This window comes from Populus euphratica, unplaced genomic scaffold (assembly GCF_000495115.2).
Source record: "Populus euphratica unplaced genomic scaffold, PopEup_1.0 scaffold3.1, whole genome shotgun sequence".
Lineage (NCBI taxonomy): Eukaryota > Viridiplantae > Streptophyta > Magnoliopsida > Malpighiales > Salicaceae > Populus > Populus euphratica.
Window position 1 is genome coordinate 5,504,928 of NW_011499847.1, and position 18,031 is coordinate 5,522,958.

Consider the following 18,031-nt stretch of genomic DNA (forward strand, 5'->3'; position numbering starts at 1 on the left):
TTCACGTAGCAGAACAATGAAGAAATGAAAGTGTAGAGGAAGAAGGAGAAGGGAAAAAGTTGGAGGCCCTGGATGGTGGTGAGGGAGCCACTCGCCACTATTCTTCAACGTGAATAGTGGAGTCTCCACTGTTCACGTAGCAGAACAGTGGAGAAATGGAATTGCAAAAGAAAGAGAAGAAGAAGACCTGACGACCTTGGATGGTGGTGAGGGAGTTGCTCTCCACTATTCTCTAATGTAAACAATCTCCATTGTTCATGTAGCAAAATACTAGAGGCATGGAAGTACAGAAAGAGAATGAAAAGGGGAAAAAATGGTAACTTCTTTTTCCTCTGTTTTTGTTCTTTTTCTTGCGCACCTCTGATTACTGTGTTGTAACATAGTTTGCAACAAAAACAACAACAAGCTGCTTCTTCTCACCCTACGTTGTATACACAATAAACAACGGGATCCATGAATAGTAAATTCTATTTTTTTTTCTTTACCAAACATATTGCTCCTGTATTTTGCTTTAAAAGCAAACACCACCTTGTAATCAAACTGTCTCTTAAGCTGACATTCTTCCGCTGTGTTGATACAATTATTTCTTGTCATGGTTATAAAGTGAGGCTAAACTCCTACTCACTTATAATTTTTCTTATTATTGATGTAATTAAGAAACCAGGAGAATTTTATTTAGATTTTATGATATTAGCATATTATTATTATTATTATTATTATTATTATTATTGCAACTGAACTACTAGCTCAAGATACAATAATTAAGTAATAAAAAACCAACTAAAAAAAAAGAACATTCCTAATTTAAATTTCATCATTTGCATTTTTCAGCTTAGATACAAGTACACGATTGATAAGCTATTTTATACTATTTGAAATAATTGCACATTTGCGAGGATGTTCAGAGTATATTTATGATATAAAAAACACATTTTAAAATTTTGAATTTTTTTCAAAAACGTTTATTTTGTTTTTGAAAATGATGGAGAACTGTAGACCAGTCTGGAATAAAACGGGACGGTATGGCATCACGTCTTCCTGCCAGGGAAAAGACAAGAAAGAGAAACACCCGCATGGATAGATTGATTTGCAAGCAGATTCTTAAGGGGACACGGGGACCGATCGTTTAGCTGTCTTAAGCACTGTTTGGCATAGTAATTTGGAAGCCTGTGCTAAAAACCTGCATTGATTCCGCCTAGAATTGGTTAGGCAGATAAATGATACGTGTCTTTTGTTTAAGAGAGAAGGGCAGCAGCTAGTGAGCGGCCCATTTTAATTGTCTTGAAGCACGACCACGAGTCAAGATCATTCCTAAATAACCTTGACCACTTTCTCCCATCCAAGTGCTGCTGCCTGCATCCCCTAATCACGTGCCCAAATTGGAAAATAATGAATTAAACCTCACAACTCGGGCTGGCTGCAAAATTGCTAAGGGGATTGATAGTCTCACCAAGCTGAAACTTATTTATAAATTTCAATTCAGCATCCACAGCGATTCTCGTTCACATGCCTTTCAAGCTGCATGCCACGGCGGGGGAAGAGAGCTGCTCATAGCCATACGATATTTTAGATGCCTTGCTCTCTCAGTGCCACGTAGGTACAGGAGGGCAGTTGCTCCCTTATTTTTTTTAAAAAATATTTTTATATTAATATAATAATGTAGTGAATGGTTGGTATTGAAAAGTTGTTATTGTATCTCATTTCCTTTCTTTTTTGGCTTATCCTAATTATATAAAGTCTCAGCTCGTTCCTTATCTTTCTTCAATATGCAAATGTTTCTTTAAATATAGTTAAGTAATTAACTTTTTTTACTTTATATTTTAGATAAATTTCCTTCATCTTTTTTATTTATTTTATTATCTAATTTTAATTTTATTTTTTATAATTAATTATTAAAAATATTAAAGTTTATGATAATTTAAAGATTTTGATATGAATATATTCAAAATAAATATTTAAATATGTTAATTTAATCAGTTAAATATTTATTTTTTATTATAAAAAATATATTAATATTCATATAAAACCACTATTCTTGACATCTCTTATATTAATAGAGTAATTTATTGAAATTTAATATTTTTATATGATTTATTTGTAAGTAAAATATAAAGTAAAAAACATGATTTTCAAATACTGTTTCTCTTACACAGACGCTAAACATTATTACATAATCAAATAGCTAAAAATCACTAAATATAATTTAATCAATAAACTTATTATATATATATATATATATAGATATGTATGAAGCGGTTTCAAAATATAAAAATTTGAATAAAACAACTATAATATAATTTTTTATTTTAAAATATTTTTACATTAATTTTACTTCATATAAATTACTATATATATTTTGAATTAATTTTTAATACCTATCTATATAACATAGTATTTATTAATATTTTACTCTTCATTTAAAAAAACTCTGGCCCCACTGTGCTCTCTCATGGTAAATTCTCAAGTACATGAAACATTTATAGATGGTAACTCACAGGTAGCGTTTTGTGCACCTACTCATCTTCTTTTTTTGACCATTCAACCACACACATTAATTGGCCAGTCCGTGACATGTATAATAAATACAGGAGATCAAAGGGAAATTTCCTACTTAGAAAAGAGAAGAAAAGAAAAACAATCTATCTACTAAATTATTCCTGAACATGAAAAATTGAAACGCTATTTGCAAGAGCCCGTAGGAGCTACAATGGCCACCAGCAGTTAGCTAGAAATTGCTCATTCCCTTTTCTAGGATCGTCCAACCATCCATTCCCGAACAAATTCCTCAGGTGCATCAATGGGCACACCACTCGATCGATTTCCCTCAGCTATACTGCAGTAATATCCCATCACGTCATTGCACTATATTTGGGGACTAGACAAGCTTTCAAATGGAAAGGAAATTGAAGGTGTTGTCTTTAAACACAGCCCCTGAGACTGTATCACGGAAACTGCTAAAAAGGCAATCCCAATTTTCACCTGACGACTGACCACGTTTATGGGATGATGATCCTCTGCCATGTTAGGAGGGCATGAAGGAAGGTTTCGACCCTTTGGAAAATGGGCTGGGAAGAACCACTCGCATGACCTAAATGTTAGAGCAACCATTGATGTTGGCCGTAAATACATGGTGCTTCGCCTCAGGGGTGACTGCTTTGTCCGTTTATTTTTGGGCCTATAGACACAGGGCATGTGGGGGCTCTTTTGTTTTTCCAATATAAAAGTAATAATATATTCCTCACATCAATCCACGCGTCAATAATTACACCGGCTGTGGTGTGAGACAAGACTAGTCGCTACAAGGTGTGGTTTAGCAAATACCCCCAACCAATCCCACACCTTCCCTACTGATCTATCACTCTTTCTTAAATGAAGTACCTTCGGCCCAAACGACAACCATGAATGCTAACGTAACGACAAAGAAACTAAAATTTGATCAGTATCTCTGTGGGCAGGCCTCCCTCTCTCCGTTTTCAATTTTTTTCACCTTTTTTTTTCACATTTTGGTCCTTTTTGTACATAAATTGCCCATCAGGCCAGAACCCACCTCCCTCCGAAACCTTGTAATTAGACCCGAAGATGACAGCATAGAGTGATTTGCGTCAGTCAGTTTCGTTGCATTTCAAGAATATAACGTTTTCTGCGCAAGGAGAACAGCATTAATGAGTCGAACTTTCTTTGAACTTCGTTCCCGGAAATCCATTGTAGCTATGGAGTATACACGGTGTTAGCTATCCATCTATTTATTTTGCTTATTTTTCCTGACAGGAATAATGGATCAAACCTAGAAGAAGCAGCAGCAGCAGCGATCTCTCAAAAGTAAATTAGAAGGGACGAATCTATCATTTTTTATTTCCTTTTGACCTCTTCAGGACTTTGATATGGTTAAAGTTACAGCTCAAACGAAGGAAAAAGTAAAGCACGGTAATCAAAATGATTTGATTCTACAAAAAGACAGAAAGAGAGGCGAGGAAAGTTGCTGCTATATGAAAAATGATCGGGAATAATATTTTAAGATTGAAAAGAAAAAGAAAACCAGGACAGGAAGAATAGTGCAGGGAAAAAAACACCAAGTAATTTAAGAATTTGAGATCACCACCAAGTGTTGCATCATTTTAATTGGATATGGGTCTGAATTGAAATATAGAAATGGTATTTGTATGGGAGTGACTGGTAGGTCTGTGCTAATAATTAACAAAATATATAAAATACCATATGCTATATAGTAAGATATGCATCAATGATATATCAATAGAATGGAAACTAAAGGTTGGCTAGTGGTCATTTTCACATTGGGGTGGTGGTTAGCAAAATAAAATAAGAGCAGCAATCACAGGGATTATTTTTATTCCATTTCATTGATGCTTGTACCCTAATATCTCTCTCTCTCTCTCTTTTTTCTCTTTATCTGTTGTTATCGCAGGGAAGAGATGTTGTTTTCATAGGGATCAGAGAGGAGGATCAAAATGAATACTATCCTGAATCTCACAACCCAAGATCTTAAAAATCAATGCAAAAAGAAAAAAGAAAAAAGAAGAACAAGTCTAAGATCAAGATGGATAGTTAGATGGTGTAGTAGTATAAAGGTAGCACCAGAAACTGTAAGTACAAAATGTGTAAATCAGTGACGCACGTGTGTGTATTTGCCCATGGTGGGGAGCCCAGACGATCAAGAAAAGCCGGGACCATGAAGCCACATTAGTTGCTAAGGAATTAGGATTTGGTAAAAATTAATGCTGCCCTTCTTGCCAACATGCCTGCAGCCTCCCAAAATTCGAGTAGTTTGAACTTTGATGCTAGCTAGAAACCAATCACAAGAAAACAGTGCTAGGAAAGAAAACAAAGAAAGAAGAGAGGATCGAAGAATTAAAAATGCTAATTAATAACCTATAGAAATCAGTGCAGTCATCATATTGTTCAAGTGATATAATGGTCAATCTTATCAACAACTGTGCTGTGATATTTAGTACAGGGAGGGAGGGAGGCGAGATAATTATGAAATTAATAAGCAAACAAGATTCTATGGAATTCTTTCTCGCAGTAAATTCTTTACATATGGTGGAGTTTTAACAGGTCAAAACAAGAAAGAACCTGAAACAGAGACAGAATATAGCAGTAGTAATCAAGGCATCTAGGTCAGTTTCCTTGATTGCATAATATAAGTAGATGATCCAAGGGAGTTAAACTAGGTTTAGTTCAAGAAAAACAAGGGTTTTAGGTCTCCTTTTCATTCTTGCTGAACTCTACTTTTTCTTTAATAATAGTAATAATAAGGCCAAGAAAAAGAATAAACACAGTCACGCTAAAGATTTATACTTCTCAACTACCCCATTTTCCTATGTTCTAGCAAATTTTCAAATAATTGAATTATTGATCAATCTCTTAGTAATAATATCACGGGTACTACAAAGAAGAGACAGGCTACTATAGTTACCATTGAAGAAGGAGCCGGAGATATGATTTTTTTTTTAAAACTAGATTTCTAGTTAAATTTTGTTCAATGGTTCGATCCGATTATAAAGTGAATCGACAGAGATCACATATATCTCTTAAAAATCATAGTTAAGACAGGAGATTAAAATTAACAAAAAATTAAACACTATACGGTTGTTGTTGTAGTAGCAGCAGCAGCAGCACTACTATCAGCATCACCACTCCCCCCTCCGCCACCACTAGTAGAGCCACCACCAGCTGCCTCCACCGACACATTCACTGCAGCAACAACAACATTAGACCTTTTCCGCTTCTTCTTCTCGTAAGGAATCCCTCTAGCTTTAGCTTGACCTTCTCGAACTTCCCTCAAGTAAATCCTGACAGCTCTAGCCCCAAAAGGGTTCGATTCTGGCCGTCCACCGTTTTCTTCATAAGCAGCCCTAAGCCGTCCGATTAGCGCATCAAGACTACCCCAGGCCTGCTTAAGTGGACAAGAGCAAGGTGCTGGCGGGTTCGGGTGCCCAAAATAAGGACAGCCCGTTATGTGGACTTTGGTCTTACCAAATTGATCCAAGTATTTCAAGAACTCGATCACATGTGCACCACTGCAACGAGCTAGAGTTAATGGTGGCTTGTGGTTCTTTAAGTACTGTAAGAAAGTGTTCCAGTCTCTCCTCTTCTGCGACTCGTATCTACTTGGTGGTGCTGGCGGTGATGATCCCTCTGGTTGCTGTTGTTGTGGCAGTGATGCTGATGATGATCCCGCTGATGGACCCGGTTCTCCACTATTCGGGTCGGGTGCAGAAGCAACTCCAGATGTTGAGTCCATGAGAGTGATGATTGGGGGTGATTTTTGCCGATTTCTTGACCAAGTAACCTTGAAAGCTTTTCGGACTAAAAAGAGTGCAGTAGTGATATCAGCACAAGTAGCTGTGACGTTTCTTGTGATAGAAAGGAACGATGGCGCCGCTGAGCTCTGTTTTTTGTATGAGTTTGTGAAGATTCTTTCCAGGGGAAAGAGATCGTGTTATGAGTTTCTTTATGGGTGAGAAGGAGAGGGCTTTCTGGAAGAAGAAAGACGAGAGAGAGAGAGAGAGAGTGTTTGTGTTTAGTTGATGGGACGTGAAAAGAGATGAATGAATGAATGAATAGGACTCTTCTTACTTCCTGGGTGAGAGAGAGAGAATAAGCAAGAGCAAGAGAAAAAAAAAAAACGAAATAGGCAGAGAGGGTTATGGTGGTCGTCAAGAGGATTTTATTCACATGGTGGCCCCTGGTGGACAAGACAATGTTTACTATTCACCACGGCGGCCCCTCCCTCCACTCTCCTTTCTTTCCTTCCCCCTCTATTCCAAACTTCCAATTCTTATAAACAAATTACTGTGTTATATAGCAAAAACGTTTACGTGCTTACCAGGTGCGTCCATACAGCGAAGTGAAGGGGACTAAACAAAGAGTAGAGCGCGTGGTGGCCACGGGTGCTGTAAGGTGCGTTGAATTGGTGGTCGTAAGGTGGTGGTGGATTAATGGGGGTCTTCTTAAGGTCAAACAAAAATTTGGTGATGGTGGAGTGAACACTACTACTGCATAGGATTCTGTATACTGTTTTGTTTTCTCTGCCTAAAAATGGAAATTTTGGCTTTGATTTGATATCCACAACTTCTTCTCTACACATCTACTGCTCCTTAATAATTAATTAGCCTCTGCCAAATGAGTCAATGGCGTCGCAACACACTGATTCTGATAAAACTGCTTTTTAAATGTTAATTACCCTCCCAAAACACTGCTTGTGCCTCCTCTTTCTTGCCTGCACGGTTGCGTCCCTACACATTTCAATCGCCATGGCAAATTGTGTTTTTTCCAGGTGATTGCTCTTGTTAAACACTCTTAATGTACAGTGCTATTTATTTAAATATATTCTTATTATTGTATTTGTGTTTTTTTAGAGAGAGAAGCGATGATTTTATTAATATTAAACTGATATAAAACCAAAACTCTTCACAACGTTAGTAAAGCATACATGGCCTTCCGAGCGTTCTTTTGCTGCATGGATCAATAGAAGAACAAGTCGCCCTATCAGATTCCATTTATAAAAGTTTTTAACCGTTCAGCATTGTCAATGAATGTCAATTGTTTCACATAACAAAATAAAATCTCAAAACTTTTATTTAAAGGATCTAATCTCTTGAATCTAATCCATATACCCACGATCAGATTAAAAAAAAAAATAATTAAGCCATGATGGCATAAAATAAAAAAAATATAGAAAATCTTGTTCACATAAAAAAATAAAAATAAATCAATAAAAAAAGGTTTTCACTACTAAAAATAGAAAGAATCATAGTATTTATTTTAAAAATGGTCTGGCTAGCAGATATACTTGTTAAGAGCCATTTAATAATCCAAATCTATCATCTCTTCTCTTTATAATTTTTGTGAATACTTAAAAACACCATCATATAAAAAAAAAACACTTACTTAATTAATATCTATAATCTATATCATTTATTTGATCCTATTCTCTTCTTCTTTTTTATCCTAATCCAGCAATAGATTAATTATAATAAATGCATTTAGATGATGTTTAATGCGTTTCTTAGGGCTTTTGTTATTTAAGTATTGGATAATTCTTGTCTCAGTTTCAATACTATATATTATGATTGATCTTTCATAATAATATAATCAAAACATTCACTAACTTTTGATTAGATTTTTTATAAATGTTGCACTTTCTTAAATTGCCCATATATATTGGCAATTATAAATACATCATAAAATATATTTACAATACACTTTTTTATGGAATATCAAGAAAATGCTATTTAAAATAAATGTTGTTGTACCAGCAATAGCTGTTAAACTATGTTTTTGAGCTACAGAAATGCTCAATCTAACTAATCATCTTAAACATTCTTTAAATTTACTCAAGATCAACTCTCCTTCTTTCTTTCTTTTTATTGGTGGATTAAAGAGAAAGTGGATAAAAAAAGGGAGTGAGGGTTAAAAATATTTTAGGTGGATTCACAAAGACATGTATAATCAGGCATAAGCCAAACTCTCGAATGGTTGTGTTGTTAATCTTTATTCTTTTTCTTATTAATCAACTAAATTGTATAAGAGTTTATGATTAGTTCCATAAGTTACCCTTTTATACATGAGAATTTGTTTAAATAACTTTTGAATGGATATATATGATACTCAACCAAATATCCAAACACGTGAAACAATCAAATAAAAATATTTGAATTTAAAAATTTTAAATAAAAACAATGAAATATTATAAACAATGAGATACTCAACTCTACCAAAATCAATTGCGGGTTATTTGAAACAATTTTTTATTACATTCAAATTCAATCATAGTGTTTTATTCGAATTAAATTGATAAATAAGCTGACTTCATGTGTTTAGAAAAAATAAAATTTAATTCATTTTGTTTTATATATTACCATCATGATCAAAATATGAGTATTTTGAAAAAGTTGATTTTAACATTAAACTTCTCCTCTTTAAAATTATAAATTAAACGAGTTGATCTTTGATTAATTTTTATAGTATTTTTAGAAGTTAAATTTTATTTAGAATTGATAAGTTCATGATACTCAAAAGGATTTCAAAAATTAGATTTCATTAAAACTTTTAAATTGAATTGAATTCAAAAATTTTAAACATGCTATTAAAATGATGTACTGTAAAGAAATTGTGACAAGCTTCTTCTTTTGTATGTTAGGATATTCTATTTCAAGCAAGATCATTGAATCATTTTTTTTAGAATTCTAAGAAAACAATGTATTTACAATAAATTTCTTTTTGGGCCTCGTGATAATATGAAAGCCAAATTTTTTTAATTTAAAGATGGAGTGTCCAATAATAATGAATAGAAAAAATCAATCAAATTATGAATACTCATTGTGACATAAATAAAAACCAATTAGAAAAACTTGTTACTAAAACAATGTTATGCTTAGAGAGATATCTAGATTTTGAACACAATAGTAAAAAGATTGTTTAAATATTAAAGTGCTCAAGTTGTAATTAATGACATCTTATTAGATACTTCATGAGATCTATTTAAAGAGATAGATACAAGAAAAAAAAGAATAAAATTTATACTCTATCAAAGTGATAAAAATATCTTTACCTAGAATTTTTTTCTCTTACTTTGTACTTTTTTTTCTTCAAAGTGAGCATAAAATATTATTAACTAATAGAATGCTGCTAATTACACCTTTAGCACCATAAAATTTTTTATTTTTTCTTGGCTCTCAAAATTTCATAAAAATACTATTGTAACCAGTCAAATTTGCATGATTGCACACAATGTTTTGAAATGTTCATGGAAAAACCTTTATAAACTAGGTTTACTTGATTAAACTGTAAAATTCCTACTTCCTACTTGATCACTTGTGATAAAAAAAGAAGAAGAAGAAGTTGGATTAGGGTTGCAAAAGCAAAGTGGTGCCTCCAATATTTAAGTTAATAGTGATGCAATTATAATGAAAAATAATGAAATTTGTTACCAAATAAATTTCTAAAATGTCAAAAACATAGTAACTATAGAGAAACATTCTAACGTTTTTATTTTTTATTTTGTCAAAAGTCCATTGCAACCTTTTAAATAGGAAAATTATAAAACCCTATTGTAAATAGGAAAACCTAGTAAAATAAAAATAGAATACGAAGAATATCGAATATCCTAGTAAATATCTTTTATACCTAAATAAAACTAACAAATCCTAACAAAATTTTCTAATAAAAAAATATTACAATATAAATAATTTATCCTAAAATAATGGGATTTGTGTAGTGTCAATCCCCTCTACTTGCAAAAAATTCATCCTCGAGTTAATGAATAGAATTTGAACTTTTTTATTTAAAATAAATATTTTTCAGATATGGAACTTTGTCTAGCCTATTCATTAAATAGCGTATCTTCGATCTATTAACTAAAATTTCTTTATCATCATTGATGCTTTATAGTATGTATCTTTCATTACTAATTGTTTTTAATTTTTATCTCTTTTTATCAAGGAGTTGCTCCCTCGTATCATTCACTTTGTCACCTAAGCCATCATTGTCTCTTTTTATAGAAATGTCTTCATTTTCCTTTACCTTTTTATATATGTTATCATCATTTATATTGTTTCTTTTTTTTAAAAAAAAAAAAAAAGCATTATCCTTGTTTCTGTTTAACTTGTATTGATCATGATCAACATTGTGTAAACATTCATATTTATACAAGTCTTGTTGAGATGAGGATGATTTGGAGAGCCTCTATTTTAAAGATTTTAAATCCCATTATATGGAGAACTTTTGAGTTATGATGTTCATTAATTAAAACTTCATCTTCTCTATATTGACTTTGGCTTTAAGTTAGTTATTTTAGGATTATTAACTACGTCGACTAGTTCCTCATAAGATGATATCTGACTTTTTTATTCTCATGATATAAGGGAACAAATATATCTCTTTATAATTATCTCATACAAAACCAACTTTGAACATTCATTTTATTTTTTTCTAACGAAATATCTTGAACTTGTTTCAACCATGAGAAAGTTGTCATCTTCGATCAAATCTTCACCAATTGCCTCGTATCCTTTTCAGGTAATCTCAAATATCTCACCACTATATTATAATTAATAAGTATTTATAAATTCCTTGATATTTAGATTTCCATTTAAATTTACAAAATTAACCTTTAAATAAAATTCATTCATCCCATGAGAACATCTTTTAAGTGTAGTCCTATCATAATTGACAAAACTCCTATAACCGCTCATTGTTTTAGCTTCGTCAATCTTCAACATATAAACAAATTATGGTTATTTGTAAAGGATTGTAAGAAATTACATGATGGTTAGTCCATTGTGATGTATATTTATGAGCATATACTTCTTCGTATCATAGTTTTTGCATGCATTTTACCCTAGTAATAGCCGATATAGTCCTTATGTTATGTTTATTACAAAATGCTCTACTTGATCCAACCTCCATGCTAGGGTTTTTTGTATGGTATCCTGAGTCCTAATAATACCCTATATGGCCTTAACTCTTGTTTTATAGGGTGGGATGATGTTGCCAACATTTTTGTCTATCAAATAGGTTAATATACATTAATACCAATGATGATTTGTAATGAGCAAAGATCCTCAAGTACCAAAAATACCATAACTATAGAGAAACATTGCAAGATTTTGAGTTTTTATTTATCAAAATATTCTTATCAAATGACAATTACAAACTATTTTAATTGGAAAGCTAAAAAAATCTAGAAAAACATAACATAATACAAATAGAATCCTAATAATATTGAATATTCTAATAAAATTATCTCTTGATCAAATAAAAATAGTAGATCCTAGAAGATGCTAATAATTAAATAAACACTACTATGAAAATATAATCCGTATCTCATAGCCTTGTGGAAAATAATAATATAAATGGAAATGTATATAGATGGTGTATTTATAAGTTTTAACCCTTTGATGATGCTATTCTATACACATTCATAGTGGTTTAATAGTCTTAATTTCTCTTACTTGTAATTCCCCGAATTTCTCCTTTATCATCATTATCTAAGGTCTAATTTGTTTGCTGAAAAATAGTTTTTTTTAAAAAACAAATTCATGAACTATGAATTCATTAAAAGTGATTTTTTTTTTATGTTTGGTAATATCATAAAAAATGAGTTGAAAAATACTTTCAAGTGTATGATTATGTCGTTAAAAACGAGTTGAAAAATAAATTATTAATATTTTATTTTTTTGTCAAGTTTATTAAAAAAATATGGATCAAAACTGACAAAAATAGCAATCTAAAGAATATAAACTAAATTTGTTAGATTATAAAAATTAAAAAAGAATGATATTAAAAAAAATTATAAATTATTTCAAATAAAATAAATAGCTATTAAAAATAGGGGCCATGTATTAAAAAAATTTAAAATAAAAAATGATAAGATAAAAATAAAGAATAAAAAAAGAATCAAAGTTGAAAAAAAGAATTAAAGTTGGTATAAAAATAAATTAAATTAAATTTCAAGAAAAAAATAATATATATATATAATAATAAAAAAAGTGACAATTAAATTTAATATAATTAATAAATAGCAAGATTTTTCTTAACTCCTCTTTGAAAAGTTTTTTTCAAATAATGATCATTCTAATTTAAAAAATAACGTTTGCAATTTCAGCAACTCCTTTCTTTCCTTCTTTTTTGCCTTAATAATGCTTAAAAGCTCCATTGTTCAATGATGGCAGTATCCTGTTCATGTAGATAGACAAATACCCTGTCCCACGAAATCGATTAATTGAAGGCATGGAATGGGGAGGGCCTGGGCGTACCATATCTGTAATGCCTTGCTTTGTCTAATATAAACATATGCCGTGGTACTGATAGACATGACCTCTTGAAATGACCAAGTGTCTTCAGAAACCGAGGATTTATCGTCTCCTAATAATCTCTGCCCCATCAACACATAGAAACCCCACCGTGCTCTATTCCTTCTAGTTCTAGCTACATGGTTTTCCTTGATTATTCTTTTTCTTCACATTTCTCGTTTGTGGACGTCACGGTGAAGATAGCTACAGGGGAAGGAGGTGCCCATGTATTTGCGTGGGGTTCTTGCCATGCGTGCTTAGCACCTACTTTCTCTCCTCTCCCCTACTCTAGATGTTTTTACTGAAAATATCCCAGGTTATTAGACCAGCAACCCATTGTTTTCCTTCAAGTACTGTTCTTTTTTCTTTTCTCTCTCTCTCCTTTTTTCGTGGATTCGGACACTGATTGAGCAGGGTGGGGGTCCAAAAACATGCGAAGCAATTACGCATAATTGGTCATAGATCTGCTATGCAGCCGCTGGTCCTGACATCAGTTTTATAGCTTCAATTTCTTTGCTAGGAAAATGACAGTCAATTGCGTTACATAAACATTACACGTATCATGGTTCTTAGATGCTTCCGCGTTATGTCAGAAAAATATTACAGTATGGGTCCACATGCAGTACGTAGTTTTTAACGAGACCCGCGCCTGATCTTCAAGGTAGCTAAACTGTAAACAGAGTCATAGCCACTTCCATGCTTGAAACGAGATCTGGAGACCCAGCTACTAGATTATAAGAAGAAAAGGATGATTCTTCAGTATCTGAAACACGTGAGATTTAAAACATGATATCATCGGTTATTATGAGCCAATCTTGCGGGTCGTTTATTTGCATGACGGTATAGGATTTCAGTAAGAACGACATCGTTCTTCAAGGGAATTTAATATGCTTAATCAGGCCTAAGCCCAGCAAAGTCCAGTTCTCAAAAGGGATCGACAGGGCCTCGTAAAACTCCTTTTCTTTTCTTCCCTGAACGACGAACCTAATTAAACACAAGGGAAAATATCATTAAAAATAATGATTACAGCATCTAACGCATACACACACACACACACACACACACAAACGAAGTCATCTCACAATATTAATTAGTAGGAGACAATTTGACTAATGACTGCTTAGGGTTCTTAAACATGTTTCACAAGTTGAGATAATGGTCATTATAATATGATTCTGAGGTGTGATTCCATTTGCAATCAACTTGATTCAATACTTGTATAGGTGGGTCAGTGCATGATTCCCGTGATACGTTGCCCGGAATAAAATCGCTCTTAATTTCATGCTCTCCGTGATTATATTCCAAATTTTCGTTTGATAGTGATATCTCCATGGTAGCCTTTTTTTTTTTTTTTTGGTTAGGATATAGCTCAGCTCAAAGGCTGGGCTGGTCTCTCTAGGGGCATGATGTGTGACGCAACTTTTTTTTTTTTCTTTTACATCATAGAAACCTCCGTTAATAAAAAGATGGAAAATTCTTCAAAAAAAAAAAAACTGAAAGCACTCACGGCACCGTTTATGCTAAGGGGTTATCTAGAATTGCATTTTTAATCAGTGTTTTTCATATAAAAAATATTTTTATATGAAGTTAATATTTTTTTTAATTTTTAAATGAATTTGATATTTGATGTGAAAAATAATTTTTTAAAAATAAAAATATATTTTTTAAAAAATAATTATTATTACACTTTTAAACACACAACTCCTCCTGCATAAAACACTTACCTATGCTACAATAATAAAAAGAAATTAAAGAAGCAAGAACATGGATCTAAAATCACTTATCTCAGAGAATGGCGAGTTAGAACTGAGAATCTGCTACACAAACCACAACATATCATTCAAAACTCCAAGGGGTTTAATTCAAGACTCCAAATCTATATATTTGCAATATGATGGCTGTAATGGAGCATGCCTTGACCAAAGCTCAAATTCACAATAATCCAAGAAAATACATCATTGTTTATACATGGAAGATTGACTTAAAACTCAGAGTAGATCGGACTAAAAATCCCTCCAAATTACCCTTTTTTTATCTTCGTTTCAGACACTCCACTTCGAAGAGGGAGTTCGAAAAATCAAAGAGACATAATTGTACAACCTCTCTTACAATAAAATAAAATAAAATAAAAAACTACCAAATAATGCTGATCGAAGACTCCATCGTAATTAAAGAAAAGCATATTATTTTGTGGTTTATAATGGACCAGTGCGAGGTTGGAGGACCGATTGAAACTGTACGTTACGTTCGATATTTAGTTTTGACCGGGCTAGCATGGGATGAGTAATTTTTAAAAAAAATAAAATAAATTGTTTTGAAAAATAGTAAAATAATATAACTGTTAATCATTTTATTTTTCAAATGAAGAAAATATAATTAATATGGTATTTGATTGAAAAAATATATACATTATATTATAAATATCTATAGCTCAATATAACCCAACTTTCTTTCGTTTTATTTTATTTTGTTGTGTTAAGAGCTTCAAGCTCTTTTAATTTATTTTTTTAATTTATTTTTATCCCATTAAATTACATGTCAAATATCCGAGGCTTCTATCTCTATCTTCACTGTTCCAAATGTTAAAAAGTTCCCACACATTCAGCACTTTCAATATGTGATGTAGTCATTAAAAATATGACAGACAATTTGTTGTATAAACTCCACCGTAAAAATGTTGCGAAGCAAGACAAATCGTTTACTTTTGTTTTTTTGGAAAAAAATTGAGAACTTTTGACTTTTCAGGGGAAAAAAAGAGGGTGACAGCTTAAAGATTACATGAAGGAACTGTTTATTTTTAAGTCCAGTCTATGTTTTTTTAAAAAATTAGTTTTTTTACTTTAAATTAATATTTTTAAATTATTTTAATTTACTAATATTAAAAATATTTTTTTAAAAAATAATGTATATTATTTTAATATATTTCAAAAAATAAAATAAAATAAAAAACAGTACCTCAAAGTTAGTGGCCGGGATGAGAGCAGCTCTTTTAACAGTGCAAAAATTTACTTCAGAGGCTTGACACACCATGCATGAAGAGTGAGGTAAATATTGAATTTGTCATTACTATGGGGGGATCCCTTTTCTTTATAGGCTGGTACTACTTTAAAAATGGTGGGGTTCAGTAGCGGTACTATATTATTATTGGCAGTGGGATTCCAAATGTCAGTGGAATTAAAGAAAGGAAAAGTTTTTTTATTTATATTCATTAACGTGAGTGAGAGAGGAATGGAAATGATGGGTTACCTGTGAATCTGATTTAAAGCCCTCACCAAAAATCTTCGAGCGACACACCACAACATAACTACAAAAGGGAAAACGAGGACGGGTTCTTCTTTTCTTTTCTTTTTTCCTGGTCTGCTGCGTTTCGTACGTACCAGAGCCTTTCATGAGAGCTGTGCTGTACGTTGTCCAATTTGTAATTGGATCTTGGTTAAAAATTAAATTGACTTGCTCAAACGTGGGATAAACTCAATAAAGTGAAGCCCTATTTACCTCCAGATGTTGTCTTTAATTTTGTCGATTATTAGTTCGAGTACGAGACGCCCTGTTTCTGAGCTCTACTGACAAGAACCATCCGCGTGGTATGCCATGTTAGAGGCCTTGCGGGGCAAGTGCAGACGTTTCAGAATATTGATGGGGGCAGCAAAGTAGTCTACAGTAGATAATGCCGGTGCGAAAAGAGAGCACCGTCGTAAAAACGAGTTAAAGAAGTGATGTGCGGGGAAAGAAACGAAGGCAAAAGCTATGAGGTTTCAATCATTTGTATGAAAGTGCGACAAACTGTGTAAGAAATAAGATGCTTGCCACCAGCCACCTAATTAAAGCACAAGTTGATAATCATTTTGCCACTCATTAAAGCAAGGAATCGAACTACGTAAGGTTCAAGTCCTCCTTGAGTTGATAAGGATCTTGAAACCCTAATGGCCTGTGACACAAAAAATTAATTGCAAAACCTAAGGAATTTCTTTAAAAGAAACGAGGTGTACTAGCAGGAGTCAACAGGGCTTCACTGCTCACCATTTTCAGGTATGATTTCTGTGCCATGTATGACCGTATCTAGAGATGTATTAGTTGGAGTAGATTTTTCTTTTTAATTAATCAAAATCATTTCCAAATTATCCAAGTTTTTCAGATGTGAATTAAGATATCCATGTGGATGGTTGAAAAGGAAGATGAGCTCTCTTGTTGAGAGCCGTGCGAGACAATGCAGGTGACACGTACAGAGAGCTGGAACAAGTGATGATCAAAATCATAGTACTTACTATACGCGCGTGTGTTAGCACGTGAGACTCATCATGGTCTTATTAGATGGTTGAAACATGTTAATTTCGTCAATCACGAGTAATTAATATTTTTCAATTTTAATATTGTTCATGACAAATCACCTTAGTTCACACACCTAAAGCAACTAATTATTAACAGAAAGTAAGCATGGTGGGAAACCAATTTATCATTGCTTACTTTTTCATCCGCTCACAAATCATTCTCGGTTGAATCATGCTGATTTTATTAAATTTTTAGTTTAATACTCCAACTTATTTTTTGCACAATTAAGTTTAAATTAACACCCAATTGTTATTTTTCAGGAAATGATTGGGCTAAAAAATAGGAATCATAGTGAAAATAGTGGATAAAATAAATGTTAATGGGTTACATTTAATGAAAGAAATTTCACCTAGATGTTTTTTCCTTCAACTTCCTAATAAGACAGATATTCATTAAATTTGACAGCAGGAAGAACTTAGGGTTCTTAGAGATCTCTAGTTCTTTAAGCTATTTTTTAAGTTTTTTAAAATCATGAATAGATTTATTAGGTTTTAGAATGTTTTCTAAATTTTTTAAGTAAATAACATGTTGAAAATAGTTTTTAATGAAAAAAATAGTCAAACATCTAATTTTTAATTTTTGGTGATCCCTGGTAATTGAATTCTACATGAAGCAAGCAATACATCACTTGCTTTAAAAAAAATAGTAATGGGATGGACAATGATAAATTATCCATCCCTTTAAATGGAGGATTAAAGTGAAAATAATAAGTAAAATAAATATCAACGTGTTTTATTTGATAAAAAAATTTTAGTTAGATGTTTTTTCAATTCAACTTCTCGGTAAGGTAAATTTAACAGTGGAAAGAATTTAGAATTTTTAGAAATTTTTAGTTTGAGTTACTTTTCTAAGTTTTTTATATCATAAATAGATTTATTGAAATTAGA

The 18,031-nt window shown here is 32.2% G+C and overlaps 1 protein-coding gene across 1 annotated transcript; it reads right to left on the minus strand.

The window, feature by feature from the left end:
- Window positions 1-5,418: 5,418 nt before the first annotated feature.
- LSH5 (LIGHT-DEPENDENT SHORT HYPOCOTYLS-like protein (DUF640)) lies at window positions 5,419-6,778 on the minus strand. Its single transcript, XM_011005212.1, has one exon. It carries the CDS (start codon window positions 6,260-6,262, stop codon window positions 5,600-5,602), a length of 663 nt encoding a protein of 220 aa, XP_011003514.1. The 5' UTR covers window positions 6,263-6,778; the 3' UTR covers window positions 5,419-5,599.
- Window positions 6,779-18,031: the final 11,253 nt, after the last annotated feature.